The sequence below is a fragment of the Haliotis cracherodii genome, unplaced genomic scaffold, assembly GCF_022045235.1.
Source record: "Haliotis cracherodii isolate W230 unplaced genomic scaffold, xgHalCrac1.p SCAF_23, whole genome shotgun sequence".
In the NCBI taxonomy this organism is placed as follows: Eukaryota; Metazoa; Mollusca; class Gastropoda; order Lepetellida; family Haliotidae; genus Haliotis; species Haliotis cracherodii.
This window is the reverse complement of record NW_027266279.1, coordinates 11295795-11314445: the sequence shown is the minus strand read 5'-3', so window position 1 is coordinate 11314445 and position 18651 is coordinate 11295795. Positions and strand designations below refer to the sequence as shown.

At 37.9% G+C, this 18651-nt stretch overlaps 1 protein-coding gene across 1 annotated transcript; it reads right to left on the bottom strand.

The window, feature by feature from the left end:
* Positions 1–787: 787 nt before the first annotated feature.
* Positions 788–17060, bottom strand: LOC139471597 (paired box protein Pax-7-like). The gene is made up of 6 exons (XM_071253976.1): positions 16946–17060; positions 8880–9392; positions 3570–3911; positions 3273–3397; positions 2305–2473; positions 788–1538 (listed from the first exon to the last, which is right to left on the bottom strand). Exons 1-6 carry the CDS (start codon positions 17010–17012, stop codon positions 1405–1407), a joined length of 1350 nt encoding a protein of 449 aa, XP_071110077.1. The 5' UTR covers positions 17013–17060; the 3' UTR covers positions 788–1404.
* Between the last annotated feature and the right edge of the window lie 1591 nt (positions 17061–18651).

Sequence of the window (18651 nt, the reverse complement as noted above, 5' to 3'; positions counted from 1 at the left end):
TGCAATGGACGTGGTAGACACTGACATGCCTCGTGCTCTTTCTGTGTTTATGATGACATTTAAATGAAGAATGTTGCCTCACGATATGATTGTAGTTTGTAAAGAAGTATGTTAAAACATAACTTTTAAAATGTCCTTCTCACTCATTGCAAGCTAAAGCTAAAAAAAACCCGAGTGGACAGCGAAATGGTATAAATGGTCGTGGTTGACATTAACAGTCGTCATTCTCTTTCTGTGTTTATGGGTGTTGTCAATTAAAGCCCGTGAAGATCCGGGTTAGAATAGGTCTTTAACAACCAAATTCTTGCCGTAAATGGCGACCGTGCTTGTCGTAAGTGGCGAGTAACCGAATGTCATTGTATCCCGATTGCGTGGATTGATGCTCATGATGTCAATGACTGGATTGTCTGGTCCAGACTCGATTATTTACAGACCACCGCCATATAGCTGGAATATTGCTGAGTGCGGCGTTAAGCAACAAACAAACAAACAAACAAAGATTGTTGCCAAACAATATGATTGTAGTTGGTGGCGAAAATCAGTTCCTATATTTGACTGTAAACGTATTGTTAAAATCCCACGGTCTCTGGATTACCCACATTTGGATAATGTTTGAATATAAACCGCCAGCGCCAGCGCCAGAAAACGACCGGAAATATTGCAGAAAGCATTGTAAAATCACACTGACTGTCTCTTCCAGAAGGCATGATGAAACTTTATCAAAGAAGAGTATGTTAAACGTAGCATAGAAACCACGATATAGTTTGAAAATATATTTATTCTCGTTTCAAAAGTAAATATTGCATCAGTAGTATGTTTACATCACTATACTTATGTATGGCAAATGTATGTCAATATATACAATAATCTGCGTTGTTTATAAATGTGGATTGCACATTATGCACACTACAGAAGGTCCCACACATAGACATAATACAGGAACATTTATACTGTACATTACTAGACATTCTTGAAACAACAAGTCAAAGACTTCATCAATGCTTAAATATAATGTAAATTGTTTTTCTATGGGGCAAATTCACAAACAGACTGTATAACCATACAGATAGCACCATTGATTTGCTAACTTTGCTCATGAAACATACCGGTTTAAAATCAATGCCATATCAGGAGTCTATCAGTATGACATTGTCATGCATGTACGATCAGTTCACTTGGAATACATTATCTTGTATATACATAGGTAGCTATATACAATGGCATTGTGGAATGATCCTTTCGACTCAGTTACATCTGAGATCTTGGGTGCTTCTCATTGAAGCGTAGTCTCTTCTTCCTGATTTCGTCACATAACCAGATTGTCAACCACGGTTGATGCAGCAGTCATTTTGAGCATAGGAATGTTTGTGTTTGTCCAAAATGGATGACGCATGTGGTTGCACGTTACACAGTTTGATATGAACTTGTAGGTCTCGCGAGATCTGTATTGACGAGACCGAACCCCAACATGGCGGAATGTTCACGAGATTTCAGTCGTAATGCCGCTAATGTTTCATCTGTTGAGCACTTGTCCACGCCTGAAAAGACAACAACACGTTTTAATTTATAGTTCGTATATAGTACAGTAAAGTACGTTTATAAGGAACACGCTTATAACGAACTGACCGATATAGCGAACTTATTTTGTAGTCTCGACCATTTGTTGTATGAATGCTGTATATATGCCTATAACGAATTACGGTCATTACAAACTAAAATTAGTGGTCCCCTTGAGTTCGTTATAACCGTAGTTTACTGTTTCAATGTATCGTTAATTCCTTTTGGGAATTAGGGTTAGGGACAAAGAGAATAGGTTTTACAAACTGAACAAGCATGTGGAATTAAACCACAAGCTTTTGTGTGACAGCCGACCGCATTCCAACATACTTATTCATATATGTATACGAGAGTGCGTGAGTTGGGTTTGAGGGCGTTTTCAACAGTATTAAAGGTTTGGCATGGCGTGTCAGCTTAATGTGGGAGAAAAACCGAGGAGATATAGGTACTAGATGTTTGTCAGTTAGGGAATGGAACTGAAAAACCAAGGCGATTCTGGGATTCGAAACCACGATCATAGGATTCTGGCACGGATAGGGGACGGTACTCTGCACAACGATTTCTGGCGACTGATCCCTCCCTATACAAGACATCATCTTGATTCATAAGGACCCGAAATGTTTGCCTTTATGACTGCTTTTCAGTCCATTTTTTTAATTCCCATCTTTACTCTGGATTAGCAGGTGATTACTCTTTTAAAAACACATTATTTTTATACAAAATACATCGATTAATGGGGTCATGTACCTTGAGACGTGAAGGTCGAGGGAGTAATACTAGACTTTGCGACGTCATACGGGTATGTCGAGACGCCAGGATGGTATGAGCTTAGTGTTGCGAGAGTTGAATTCACCGTCGGCGTTGACCATGCTGTGGAATATGTCGTCCCTGACGCCAGGCTGTTGTATGAGGGGACCTGAAAGAATGAAAGAATTAGAAAATACAAAATGTTTTCAATAAATATAAATAATTATAGAATTGGAGTTTTGCAACATGCCTCTATTGAGTTTCAGAATGATTATCTTTGCAAGATCAATGGTCGCTCTTGCGTATAGCGACAAATTGCTATCGCAGGTTCATGCAACATACGCTCACTTTTTTCAGTCATGGGAAATCAATAACCATCGATCGCAGTCTATTCTATTTTTTTCTTTATGTAATATAATCTATCTTTTTTATGACTCACAATAACATATTTTATATCGCGGAAGACGACTGACATTGGTGTCAAGGGTCACTCGGGTAATTCTTAGGAATCATAACCCGATTATAATGGTCGGATGTGATAACAACGGATAGCCAGCCTGCTACATTCAGATATTGAGATAACGACCTTCGTTTCAGTCTAGCTTTGTGGTTAACGCGTTCTCTCGCCACGCATAACAAAGGGTTCAATTCCCACAGTGGCACAATTAGTCAGACAAGACTTAGAAACAAGACCGAATTGTCAATGCAAGAGAATAGCTTGTCTCTATTATCCACCCAAAGAGATTCCATTTGGCGCAAAAGGCAAAATAGCTGTGAAACTTATATGAATGGACCACTGAAAATCAGGGATGACACCTGGTGTTAGCAAATGGTGACGTTCAAGCTTCACTCGCGCAGTAAAGCCAGGTGCTTTAACATTAAATGTAGCAATAATCCCGTTTGAAATGACTATTTCTGACTCAGAAACGAAACATTTGTGCATATAATATATATGGTAAGCGCCTTACTTGAGCTGCATGGCTCAGATACGAGTCCATCAATCCTCCATATGATACTTCCGGTTTGAATGATGGCGGATGGGAAAATGCTTGATGAAGAGGGCCGGGCAGTGGTGGACGATGCCAAAACGTGTCTGAAAAAAAGATATATTACAATAGTAACACGGTTCATTGCCTTGGCCAAATTAACATGTACAATCAACATTTTATTCTGACATCACTGATCACAACGATGGATATTTCCTTATTTTCATCAAACAACTGGCGGCGTGGTAACCGATTTCGAATGAATCATAAAATGCGTACCGGAAGCGGAAGGAATGTGATAGCTTGATTCAGGAAGTCCATACTGCGCATGGGAGCTCGGCACTGCTTGAGGCATCTGGAGGAATGTATTGATAGCTGATAGCTGATTGGTTCCTACTTGTTTTCGCCATCTTGCGCGTCTGTTGCTGAACCAAACTTGAACACGTGCTTCCGTTAACTTAGTTCTCTGTGCTAATTCTTCCCTTGTATAAATATCAGGATAATGCGTTCTTTCGAACGCTCTCTCGAGTTCTTCAAGTTGCTCCGCCGTGAAAGTAGTCCGGCTTCTCCTCTGTTTTCTCTTCAACTGCAGCCCTGGTTCAGAATCACAGTCCGAAACATCTGAAATAGATTAATATTTAAATAAATTTCAATAACGAAAATATACATCTGATTATGTACGATATATTCGAAAACTGGATATTGGTAAAGATGATTATTCACTTTTGTGTACGAATCTGAACACGGCTGAAAAAAGCACACAATCTTGGTGAAAACACGGGCTGGTCATACCAAAACACGTTCATTAAAGGATAAAACACGACTACGATTGTAAGATCCCAGGGTGGCAGGGACCGCGCTTGTGATACCGAACGCGAAGCCCCATGTTTTAATCGCCAGGTTTCCGCCTCCAGAGCGTTTTACAATCTCTACCCTGGACGAGGAGTGGTGATTTGTCAGTCTTATAAACCGTCAAAATAATTTAGTACTGAAACGTAAACCTAAACGTAAACCTAAAATCATATAAGTAAACCAGTGTTTCCATGTAGCGATGCGGTATGAGGGTAGACACTACAGTGAAGCGTCGTCACTGCTCTAAATGCACGAGGTGCGTTTTGCACGTGCAAATACCGGTAAAGTGACATGACGTGAGGCACGTGGCATTTCAAGCCTTGTTCCGACCGCAAGCAGTCGACTTGAATGTCCCAGAACCAGTGTAAGGTTTTGACCCAAAATAGCTTTATTGTGCTGACTGACATGACTGAGAAGAAAGTTCAAACAGTAACTGGGACGATTTTAATCTGCGTTTTGGGAATCCGCTTTAATCCCGATCAAGAAGTTGACGAAAGGTCAGAAATTTGTTGTTCGATTTGTTTGGAATACCCAGAACTGAAAACTCGTTTTCTTATAACCGTATGACCAACTGAGTGCAATAATCTTGAACGCCATTTCACCTCACCTCATCTTATATTACAATGTGTAAATATCGTTTACTGAATGACAATATCTGCTATAATATCAAAAGGATGATGCATGGTTTTAGATATTACAAACACATTTATATAAAACAAGTATGCAACATTAATTTACAGAGTGTTTTTCAATGTCAATTTCAGCAGAGAATGCTTAAACTATATGTCATTATTCAAAAGGCGATAAGTCATGAAAGCGATACAATTCTCACCTTTGTCAACGATATACAGTAACAAGTGTGATTATGGGCATGAACCGTGTCTTTTCAGTGAATTAAGTACTGTGAAGTACTGTCTCATGACAAGTTTCTCTGACATGAGGTACATATAAAACAGCCTCCCAATTGCTTTACTGCGGGCGACTTGTCATGACCCCAGACTGGATGGGGTGTTACAAGACAGCCCCATATAAACATGTCGCTAAATCAGTTACAAATCACTTCATCATATTTCATTGGGTTTCATAATGGGTTTTTTTCTCCTCATTTTTTCTTATTATCTATGGGGGAAGAAAGGTTTCTATTTGTACTTTCAGTTTCTACTAACAGAAGCTACAGCGATGCGTCTCCCATGCGAGTATGATGCGATTTGATTTCATGGTCGGTGGAACTTTTAGCTTCAACTGACTGTCATGGACTGCTCACTTTTTAATACAGCCATCTTAAATTAATTGAATTTTCGGAAGGGGTTGAAACAGAAATCATCTCATGCTCAAAGGAATGTATCTCAAATAAATTATTCATTGGGGGTCAAAATGGCGGGTCGTTTTTCACAATTGAAATGAAATTCGGCTTAGAGTTATTGAAGGTAGCTCAGGGAAGAGATGTATGGAATAAGGTTTATGATCCCCCCCCCTACTGTGAACTGCTAGGGTCTCTAAAGCTGGTTTCAAACACATCGGTCGTCTGCTAACATTCACAGCCGCACGGAACGACGGGAGTTGATCTTCAAAGGCGCCCCCTGGCGAGAGATGTGCACACGCCACGGCTCTCACAGTAAATGATCAAATCGGAAAATTCAGCATTAGTTTCAGTTGCTTGCCGATTTCGAGGGGTCTTTTCAAACCGTCGTAACGGTTCGGTACACGAAGAAAATGACAAATTTATTATGAGAAATTTAAATGTTTCGTGCTGTGAGATGTTTAATAGCTGATGGGGGAATCTCCCGCCACGACATTGTAGCGTAGTCAGGTTTGTTTCACGGTTCATAATTCACCCACAATGACTTCTCAATTCAAAATCTATTCTACACCAAAAACGAAGCAGAAATAAGTTGGGTATAATTTCGTGGCTTGAAAAGGACTCGCAAACTGACATTAATTTTAATACTGTCTGTTTGTAAGGCTCAAGAGCCCGTTCCTTGCAAAAGAATCAACACGGTTGGACTTAGCGTTTGATCCATCTCCGTTTAAAAAGGTGGTCAAGTTTTGGTAAATATTACCAACAACCGAGGGAGTGTGCGCAATTAACAGCCACCCCCGATGCGCAGATCCATCAATCACGTTTATAACTCCTCACAGGTGTGGTAGATGCGGCGAGCTTGACACCACAACTGAGCCCTGTTGGGTTATTTTATAGATGAGAATTTGAGTGTTCGACCCAGAGCAAACGAAAATGAGACGCTCGGCTCGAGGTAATTTAAAGAGAAACTTTGAATCAAACGGCACTTTACTCTCACCTTGACATGACCCCCTACAAATTTAGGTGGATTCAATCTCATAAAAATATGTTCCATTTAGAATTAGAAACATCTGGCCCTATTCAAATACCTCACCGCAAACAAAGTTACATTGAGTGCTCGACTATCTTAAACAAACGCGACGTCATTTCGTGAAAACTTTCGTCATTTGAGAACAACCAGCGATGCTAAACATATAGATCACAACCAGTACAGCATTGACGACAAAGCATCCACTAAAACAAATGGATCCAGGTCTATAATGACTGATGCCATGTTATGGTTAACAATCTGGCTTCATCATTTGCGTCATCAGCTCGAGCCTCGTGAATTTGAAACTATTACAAAGAGATAAAGAGTAATGAAATGGTCAGCTTGCGCCCATAAATGACAGTAATAGAGTTAAATCAAGCTTGCTTGAAATGGAATTCTAAATTATTTTCTCAGCAATTATTGGTGTTTTCTTTCACCCGCAATCCATGTTTACCCAACGAAATTTAATAATAAAATCACGTGTCACTTTGTAATGTTCAATTCACACCTTCTCGTTTAACGCGCATCCTGGCGCGCATGACACAAGCTGTCAATCAAACACGTGGTCAGCAACAAGCCTACGGCAGTACACGCCATTTAGGACAAAAGTATATTTTCTTAGGCCATCGGTAGAATGGCAATAGTCTAAAGTGGAGGTAATAGAACGAGCGAAGTCAGAGTTTAACAAGGGAGACAATTAGCCCTATTTCACGGGTCAGTAGAGGGCGCTTCCTTGTAACACACACCTATCACTTATCTGGTTTGTCAGGAAGAAGAGATATGAGGATTAGGCACGACAATGGAATGGTTGTTGGCCAAACAACCTCTTTAATAATAGGACAATCAAACAGCTCAATGCAACTGGACACATTTTGCTATTCCTTGCTGTCACTTCGTTGTACTAATTCTGTCCCCGTTTAGACTTGAGTGAGTAATTTCTGACTTGTCTATTCGGATCTTCGTCACTGTCACGTGACTGTACGGAGATTTCTGCTAACGATCTCCTAATTTTAAGTATGAAATTGGGTATTGAGTGATTTGAATGCATCACGCGTTTAAGGGTGTGTCAAGGGCTCAATAAAATCGTTCATTAATTCGTTGAAAAAACATTGTTTTTCATTATCACTTTCAAATTGATTCTATGAATTCATTATACGGATGACCGAAACCCAAATCATGATAATTAAATATTCGTTTTAGCTATTCAAAAATCCATCACGCGACAATTCATTTTCAAACATCACGAGGCACACAATAGGCCATAAACTAGAAAGACATTATACAGCATCATTAATGATTCTTTGACGTTGGAGCACACATGTATAAAAGTCCAGCTACACCGAATGTTAAAATTCAAAGTATCAGTCATAATATTCGCTTTGCAACAAACATGCTGTGTTCCGAACAGTAACCATCAGTTGATGCACTTTTTTCGCCGTGAAAGGAGCACGTCCAGTTGTTCAGCATTAACATCCCGCTTTTTGTGTCATGTTCAGCTGCTTTGATCATCGTGTATCCGGACAAAATTATAGGCAGATAACAATTAGATTGTATTCACTCTGATGAAACTTCAGATAAAACGGTGAGATATTGTTAAAACATGACTGCACCAACAGCTCAATTTTGAAATAGGAACTAAAATACTGTACTGTTTTCAAAAATCAAGCAGATGTTTGTGCACTCTTTTTGTTGTTAAATGTACTTTTTGTATTTTATAACTGATCATACACTTCGTATGTGGGATGTTTGTAAACCGAAATAAACTAAAACGATATTGAATTGAAGCATATACGTAGTGCCTGGTGCAACGAAATCTGGACTTTGATATACCTGTAACTCGACACACAATGTGGACCAACTTTATGGCCCTTCAGCATATGTGTTGGCACTAAAGTATGATTTCGACGCACCTCTTATCTCGAACTACGGATAACTCGATATATGTTCGACGGCCCCCATGACTTCGAGTTTAGAAGGTTTCGTTGCACAGGTTGACAGACAGTTGGTTGGCCAATCAGATGCTGGATGATGGATTGAAATTTATAAAAATATCTATGTGAAGAGTGAGTGAGTATGGTTTTACACCGCTTTTATATAGCGATGAGTGTCAACGTGTCCGACACTGCGTGCGCTTTTTATTATTATATTTCTAAATTACAGTGAGTATTGTTTTACGCCGCTTTTAGCAATATTCCATCAATATCACGGCGGGGAACACCAGAAATGGGCTTCACACATTGTACCCATGTCGGGAATCGAACCCGGGTCTTCAGCGTGACGAGCGAACGCTTTAAGGACTAGGCTACCCGACCGCCCATCTATGTGAAGAGATATGCTTTCAGGGTTTTATGGATATGCTTGTCAAAACGTACGATGTACCTGTCTAAACAAACAAATAGACCCTTACCCTCAAGTTTATCTTCACTTGTATCTGCAGTGTCGTCTCCTGCAGAATCTACCAGTTTTTCTCCGTTGCTCCTGGCAACCTCTTCTTCCTCGTCTTCTCCATCTATGCTCTCGTCGTCGGAACCTTTGCTGAATTTGGACCTGAGAACACGACTGATTGAGCTAACACTCGGGACAGTGCTTCTGTCACAGATTCCTTCCTTGAGTAGCCTATCTCGTATCTCCCAGCTGAAAATACCTGGGTTGTCTTTCTTGTACGTCTCAATCCGTTTCTCCACTTCCGGTGTGGCAACCCGCGGCTTGCTTCCACCGATGACGCCAGGACGTATACTTCCGGTTTCTTGATAACGTTGAAGTATTTTGGAGACGCACCCGTGAGAGACTCGAAGCTGACGGCTTATGACGCATGGACGTACACCTTGAGACGCCAACTCGACGATCTTTAGGCGGATGTGGTTAGGAAGAGGACGGCCGTTGATGAAGACGCCGCCGAGTTGATTTACACGACCTTGGCCTAAATGAAATGGACACATGGCGATTTAAATAAAACATTTGACACAGGTTACTGTATACTGATGAAAAATTATCGACATTGCAGTTATACGTATAGTACTGAAATACAATCATTTAGAAAAGGCATAAAGTTATTTTGTTTAAAGAACAAATTTAAATAGAATTATTTAAGCCGTTTGGAAATTGTTTAATTAAAGAACGTTGCATTTGAGTGTTAACATTGTATGCATTAACATGAGAAAATCAGTTCGTGTTACCCTGCGATATTTTTCTTGATGATATGAAACACCCAAGAAAGATAATTGGAAACATCCATTCATAAATTAAATATTATTTTCTCTTTGAAAAAATCATAGACAAATTGCGCGATTGCGCGATAATAAAATGCCGCATTGATACAACAACTTTGTGACAACACAACGTGTATACAGTTCACAGTTGTTATTTAACTTGGAAGGAATTTATACTGTTTCGAGAATTTGTGAAATCCGGCTTATCAGTTCTATCATAACTTTCATCAAGACGAAATTTCATCAGTTTCTTTATAATCAATAACATATCAACACTCGTGTGGTTCTTAATAGAACGTATTTGCACGACAAACAGACCCGCCGGTTTCGAAACATTGCTCAAGGTATAAACGTCAATACATTTTCAGAGTATGGGGCACATCTAAGGACCCTATTCTCAACGTGATGAATAACATTAATTGAAATAGGATGAAACATAATCTATTGTAAACACTGTTCATTCCTCAGCCTTTACTGTTCCAAAAGTCACTCGTGTATAAACAACATAATGTCTCAAAATAATAAAGTTACTTTTGAGGAAATAGGATAGGTTCGGCCATGTTGCAGGCTTTTATTCGTTCAAGCTTCCCATCTTGCAATATTAATGAAAAGAGTAATGTTTAATTGTCGCACAGACGTCTAAAAGCCCGAACACAAAAGGAAGCAGCCCTTAGATGTATTTTCAGTCCATTTGATTGTATGGTTATAACACAGGAGCTTGACTCCGAATTTAGCCATTAAACATTCTGCTAGAATACTTCAACTAAAATTCATTTTAGTCAGGATTTTTTATAAAGTTTATATAATTCTTTCATACAAATACATGTTCTCTATTTAAAGCGTGCCGATGAAGGTTTTTAGTCTGTATTCATCTTTCTTAACTTAACATTCATTATGTAATTACAGCGTCATAGTTAAATTTTCGATGATTGCTGACAAAGTGTGTTTCAAACCAGTGAACTTGTTTGAGTTTTGGAAATAAGTCCCGTGTCCGATGATTCCTATGAAAAGCGACGATAATAGTATTGTCCATTAAGGTCCTTTTAATTCTTTTCACGATATAGTCATAAAATTAGTTGTATGGAAAATATTTCCACCCACAGTAGGCTATTAAATATCTAAATTGTGGATATAACCATAAAATGATAATAAAATCAACAGAATGTTAAGCGATTATAACGTGACAAAAGTTAAAAAACATAACCCCTTTATTCCGAAATTTATCTTTAGGAAACCACTATCTGTAAAGTCAATGTGCCCATCTTTGATATTTGATATGTAATCCTATTTATCATAATACAACCGTAATTTGTGAAAGACTGTCGTTTAATAGCGTCCGATGTACATCAAGGATGAGCGCCCTATAAAACTCTTAAAATGCGTATTAATGCTAACGTGGATAAGTATATTGTTAATGTAATGGGAATTATTTGGCATAAATCTTTCCTCCATAATTTCATATGGGCTTTTTACCGCACACACCTTCGAGAGAGACAGATGAGCATTATTCTAAACGCTTAACATAGAAGGCAAACAGAAAAATAATTCTTTTAGAACGTCAATGTAGAATTATTCTCATTACAACTAAGTGCATATATCGCCATAAACCACAATGTACTTGCATTAGATGTGAGTCGTTATTCACATTTTCAAGTTATATAATGGCTATTTGTGTTTTGTATTTGTACGTATGAAAAATATATCCAAACAATACCTCCATACATATTAACGTGCATTATTTCCACGAATGAGAATAAGAAGAATATTCTTTTTAACAGATGGTATCGTAAATGTGAAAAAATGATCATATAATTCTAAAACCGCGTCTCATCAGACGGAATCGTAAAAAACACCAATTCTGTATGGTGTTTTGTATTTAATTGCGTCATACCTTTATGCGCGGTGACCTAGTTAGCATTTAAGTTCTTATACTAATAGCACTAAATAATGCAACATAATGCCATCAAAACAGATTAAAGTGGCTTTCATCTTACAATCATATAAACAACCTTTCACTCTCCGTTCAGTATATACAGAGAATATTTTCTGAAATTATATATATATTAATATATACTCGAAGGCATTCATGGGCATTGGCTACAAGAATATTGAATTGTACTTGCTGTTAACTTATTGCACCCAAATACAATGATTGTGATTTGTGCATACCATTAAGGGTCATAACGAAATGGATGCTAAAAATCGATATTCGGCTGTGTTTATGATGTACGCTTGTTGTGCCGATTAAACACACAGTATTAAAGGGACATTCCCGTTATTTATAGGCTGCAAAGCTGCCATCCACATAAATATAAGAACAATGCCTTAAAACCGAATTTACAAGAGATTTTATGTCTCGGCGTATTTGATAGCAATCAAATTTTTGTACCAATCGTTATGGCTGGCGGCATGGCTCATATCAATAATATGCACAGTATATACTAGAACACCCAGTCCTTTCAAAAAGTTACAAATAATGAAATCATGACAATAACAAACTTGTATAAGTGTAAGTTATGTTTCTTTTTGAAACTACTCTGTTTTACTTCCCTAAATAACAAACCTGTCCTGCAGAAATCGTTGAGCCTCTTTTGTGATTAAGTCGACTTTTATACGTAACCATCCAATGAAAATTTCCCAAGCTGCCACAGTCTTGGTAATTACAGCTATTTATGACATTGTGGCACTTGTTACCAGCTCATTATACCACATACTGATATGTACAGCGAGACAGTGGGAAAACACTCACGAGAAATATACACTCTTTTCACAATCAATACTGCTATAGGGAGGTATAATTGACAGCCGTCGACAAGTTGCGGACACATTGTCCTTGTCTATGGTACCGTGTTCCTTTTCGCGACCGTCTGTCGACGGGGGTTTGTTAGAAGGTGTCGGAGGCCAAAGTTTAATCAATGATGTAATTACTATAAAGTATTCATTTGGAAATGGGTTTCAGAACCAATTTTGATTTTATGCTGACGTCCAACAAAAGAGACCCACGTGGATATACACAGTAATAACCCTCGAAGAGTGGAAATATTGACTTAATGGAATTTAGACTCTTGCAGCGAAATCGCAAATTTTGGTATTACTGTTGTGTTGATGTTCAGCTTCGTGTCGTTTTGAAGACAACTGTGACGAATGGAATGATACTTATTCATTAATAACTCCCAAGGGCAACTCATTATGATTTGTACGAGTATATGCAAACTTTAACGATTATCGGTACTTTAGTACGGGATGGCCTTTGATATAAAGTGCTTGAACTAACGCCTGATGAATCAATAAGTCATATGGATGGCAGACATTTGATGCCCGAAGTTCAAAAGAAATGACAACTACAATGATGGAAAGACTATGAAAAGGCAGCATATGTTTACAATGAAACATTTAATTTACTGTCGAAGCATACAAGCATCAGGTACATGTCGAACGATTTACGAAAGGTATCAATAGTTCAAGTTGATCATCATAACGGGCGTCAAACGGGACACATGTATACAATGCAGGTTAGTGGTAGGTCAAAATCATATTAATAAAACTCTTTTGACTCCCCAAACGACCTTCTATGACCATGGTATTTAGTATATAACGTTGAGTACTGGAATGTAATTGTACTTCTTATAAATGTGGTACTGCACGAATATTGGTTGTATGGTGATTTCAGTATCTCAAACTATTATGTTCCATTGAAGTCTAATCACCAACACTATCTGAAGACCACAGACAGCGTAATGCATTTTGTTCTTAACTAACCCCTTATATTTAAAAAGAAATTATCGCATTTGAGTTACAGGAATTATACTCTCAGATTAATTTTGGTTTACTACGTGTACACCACACAAATAAAATATTTTAGGCTTCTGTATATTCTTGAATGCGCATTTCAACATACTAGTTTCAATACTTACAACAGCGCCATAAGAAAGAAATCTCGAAGAGGTAGCATACAAAAAGGCGGCACTATTATAAATCATTACTCAGGTTGGTTTCATAACATTCATTTTCACATAAGATACAACTGTGGAATAGGTGTTATTTATCGATAAACATGGATTACAGGTATTTTCATCACAGTTGATTAAACGCGATGCATTAAAATAATTTTAAATCCCATTGCCTTTGTCTGTAGGATGCGCTGGTGCTTAAAGTGATGAATGTTAAATGCAGACACCATACTCATAATAGATGAATTTACACAAATATATGCACCAACGCTTCATCCCAAAACAACAGGTGCAATGTTGGTGAAAATGAACATGTCATTACAAGTGAAACTCAACGGGAAACCATGGAAAACGGACAGAAATTAATTACTCCTCAATGATTATTTAAACGATGTCGACACCGTTAAGTTAAGGAAAACAGGCGGGGCGAAAAGATACATCAATAGAATACCAATCCATTGACATATGACAACAACAACTACTATTTTGAAAGTAAATTCGGGTGATAAAGGTTTATTGTTAAGATATCAACCCAACAAACAGACATCATTTCTCATCTGCGATCTTTAACAAAGGAAGTCCGAATGTTTTCATTGTGGAGCTCTTCAGTGCCCGAAGGCGTGAAAACGCATTACGTCCGGCACGAAACCACAAATCGCCTACCCAACTGTTGCGTCGGAGCCCGTAACAAAACTAAATGATTCGCTTTGCCACATGGCCTTGATTACTTAGGCACTGACCCACCCTACCATGATAATTTAATTACACTCTTTGGTTTTGAATCATTAACTTTTTCGCGCCTTGGGCGTACCAATTTAACTTTTCTCATTGCTCACACTTTATTCTTTTGTTTATATATCTTCAAAAATGTTACATATATACGCACACACAGAAACATAGCCCGAAATTTGCACATTTGATAATCGTGGAATTAAATAATCAAATGGTTAACGATTAATTTAAATATTAAGAATTGCAATCTTCTCATTTTTTTCTGATGTAGATGATCTACACGTCCTAGAACTAATCATACGATGGCTTTTTTTTTATCAAACCAATAATTTAATGTCAGTTCGTTACTTGGAGGTGTATGCTATAAATGTGACTAATTTAACTGTGTAATTAAAATAGGTTTTACATTAGCATACCAAAGTAAAGATCACCTTTCCATGAGGATTGTTATAAAAGAGATGGTTTTGCCATTTACCTAAAAATAAGATTACCAGACCTCAGCATTAATGCGATCCCATTTATAGTATTTTCGCTCATTGCAAGATGAACATAACTGTGTTTCATATACGTCCTAGAGGTGGTAAATATGAAGCGGAATTATGCATCATTAAGAAAGGAGTAGTGATTGCGCACGCGCGTAAGTGTTATTAGTCAATTAGTTTATGACGCGTTAAGTGAAGAGCATGTAAATTTGCAGATTATCTGATTCGATAAGGGACTTAACATTAGTTTGAGGTGTCCCGAAAGCGATGGTACTAAAATTCGGCTTATAAGTAAATTGCGAAATATCCAAAATAATAGTATCATCATTATCCGTTTATACATCTTTAAACAATTTAAAACCTTCCTCTGAAAACGTATAAAACGAAAATTTATTTACGACATATAACACATAAGGATATACATTGTTCAAGCAAATTTAAATTACAGACGTGTTATAATTAAAAGCACAAATACTGAATTAGTCTTTTTGACAAATTTGACCTTAGTAAGCCATTGGATTGATACAGATTGTAACACACCAAACATTCTTAAACACACACCTTTCATAAGTGCCTCTTGTTCTATCCGAGAAAAATCCATCATGTCAGTAGAGACTTTCCTGGCCCTGCTTCGTGCCAAACTTCACCTTTAGCACTCACGTTGCGATTTGAGAAGCGAGGGGTGTGATGGCAAATTTGTAGTCTTAATTTTATGCAAATTTTGCGCTTAATTATGCACGTTAAGACAATTGACAGACGGGATATCTCAGTCAGACTTAATAGGGGGTCACCGTCTCAGGATATCAGGCACATGTCCTACCCCCCGTCTTGAAAACTGTGCCCTATCACATTTGGCAATCTCAGCGCTAATTAAGCCATGTAATAAAACACTCGGATCAAAGCAACACAACACTTTGCGAGCAATTTCTAAACTTTCGGCGTTGTTTTAAAGATAGGATCATTACAAACTTGATAAGAAGGCAACCTGTTAACCAACAGGTTACCAGCATATTAACACCGAAATCTTGTGGCAAGTTAAATGTTGAAAGAGGCGTACCGCAAGGAAAACACCTTGCCCTGTCCCAATTGTCATTTCTCGCAATTAATTGCGAAACCAATCAGCGTTTGTTTTACTCAGCGGGAAGTTTATATAGTCCTTTAAATAGTTACTTTCTTGGAGGATTGTATTCAGTTGAGTTAGCTGGTTGGTCCGCTGTTATTCATTTGAGATAACTCATTTCAGGTAAATCGTATTTGAGAGGACATTTCTACCGATTTCGAAAGATACTTCACGTATATCACCTATGCTCTATAGCAGTTCTCAAATTATATTAGTTCATGCTCTGATGGAATAAACAGATCTGTTTTATGACAGTTTGCCTAAGAATATTACGATCATGATTATTGCTAAGGTGTAATGATCTTTTACTCTGCGAAAAACATGTTTGAAGCCAACGTTTTAAGTTCCCAGGAACCTGTGTCTACAATGTGTATTTCCAAACACGATATACATTGAAACTAAATGCAAAATAATCCATCAAAACAATGGCAGCGGGCTTGGTTTATAAGAAACATTGCTTACGATGTAAAATTCAACAAAACTATCTCAATGTGTATCAACGTTTAAAATGTTTGTCTGTGGGCACAGACAATATTGAGCTTCGCTCTACGGTAGAACTATGAATGTTTAATGAGCATATGATTTCGTTAATTATATCAACACGCGAAATCCATAACAACGGACTCCCAGTTAAGAGAACACAGTATATAAAACGAAGAAAACAAATTACAATAAAACTGGGTGGTATATTTGTGAATACTTCTTTGAAATACAATTTACAAACATTTACATTATCCACACTATGTGTCTCTCCTATCTGTACTTCATGCAAATATAAACATTTTTCCTCTCCCTTCAAACGTAATATAATACTAGACCTGCGTCATAGCACATCAAATCGGTAATTTGTATCCGACACAGAGTAATTGAGGTTAGTAAATAATTTCACGGTAAATGTATCCGCACACTTCGGCTATGAGTTTTAGCAGCAGCATGACTGTGAATGCTGGATATAAGTTAGTTAAGGTGTGAATACATACCTTCCATAGACAGAGGCCTGAGAAGGCCCAAACCAGCCAAGTGGTATGGTAAAACGGGGTTCAACATATCTCAGGTTGGCACTGGTAGTTCTAACACCTCTGTCGCACTGCGGTGTGAAATTTGTATCATAACTCGGATTTCGTCGCGTATACGACTTTAATATAATTACTTAGGTCGGTTGACAGAGCAATACTTCACACATGGCTAGTTTTACCTGCGGTTGGAGCGTTGTTGTCACGTGATGTTGATTTTCTTCCACATGAATGGGGATGAATGAGGATCGGACCTGTCAATAACTGTCACGGAATCAATTTGGGGGTGGGGTGTACGGATCTACTTTGAAGACGGGGTAACTCTTGACTTTTGTTATATTGCTTAAGTGAGGTGGGATAATAGGAATTTATAGCATACCTGGAGGAGTAAAGAAACTATATCAAGAACGTTTGAAAGATGTGAAGGGCTGTTGGATACACGAATATGATAGGGCATTAGCCAATGTTGAAGACTCTAAAGAGCTGAGCATTTTCATTTGATGCTTTTCAAATTGCACACAGTGCAAAAGAAGTGAATGTTTGAACTCAATTTGCCCAACGCATTGAGTGTCTTTTTCTTCACGTTTGACTCGTACGTGTTTCGTTGGGAAAACTACATTTTGCTGTGCTTTGATGCATAATTCACTTTATTGACAATTTGCGGAAAGGTTCTGTGAACTATTTCTATATGTTTGAAATGAATTCATATAAAGAAACAACGTGTAGGTTGCATTAAGCACAATTGTAGTTTACATACTCATACTGTTGCATATTATTGCATTGGGGCCAAAACATCTGAATAAGTCAGATACTGTTAAAAACTTTTACACCTTTTAAAACCGTCTCCATTATCATTAAAAAACTCCATTGAACAAAAACTCCATTGTACGTTTCCGACTATATCACTGAGAGAAATTTAAAAATATTATCTTTGTCTGGTAGTTTTTCAATTCAGTTGGTTAAAGTCGCTGAGACACTGCTGAATCGACGTTACATTTAATTCACACTCTCATGTTGATGGCATTTAGATACGTTTGAACGAATAATTGAATTGAATAATTTCAAAACTGGTCAGAGACACATTGAAGATGGGTGGTCCGTTGATCATGATGACAGAATAAGGAGTGCCATGCACTGTTGTGCAGGGTATTACCACGCAGGATGGTTAACATAAACTTAAAAGCATTAAGTAAACGACAAAATATCCCTAGATACACGTGGCATTATCTTTTTGAACAATTTGAACGAGAAAGCTACGAGAAAGCCTTCGTAGCCAATGTGAAATACAACTGGCCAAAGAAAAACGGTAGTAAAAATATGACAAGGTAACAAAACATATTATTTGTTTAACTCTTGCGTTGAAAACTTTTATAGAGACAGATGACATTTCAAATGTACGTGTAAGCATAATATGATATCATATTGTACTTAAAAAAGCTGGAGACAAAGCAAGGCGATTGTTCACCTGGAAAAATCAACGCCGGGAACATACGGTACAAGTCAAAATAGGGAATTGCATCAGGCATAGAGTTTGTCACTGATGCGTCAATTTTGGAAATGGCCTTCACATGTCCACCGTAATTTCTTTGAAAGGTTTACTTGAAATCTTAATGCTCGACTGTACCCCAACATTGTTACATGTAGACACCAAAGGCTGGAGCTGGAGCTTGAGG

What these genes read in the sequence shown, in the direction of transcription:
- LOC139471597 (XM_071253976.1), bottom strand. Translation starts at nt 17,012, where the DNA reads ATGTTGAACCCCGTTTTACCATACCACTTGGCTGGTTTGGGCCTTCTC. An exon ending in CAGGCCTCTGTCTATGGAAG is followed by an intron (nt 9,393 to 16,945) that starts GTATGTATTCAC and finishes CATTTCATTTAG; the next exon opens with GCCAAGGTCGTGTAAATCAA. An exon ending in AAGTGAAGATAAACTTGAGG is followed by an intron (nt 3,912 to 8,879) that starts GTAAGGGTCTAT and finishes AATCTATTTCAG; the next exon opens with ATGTTTCGGACTGTGATTCT.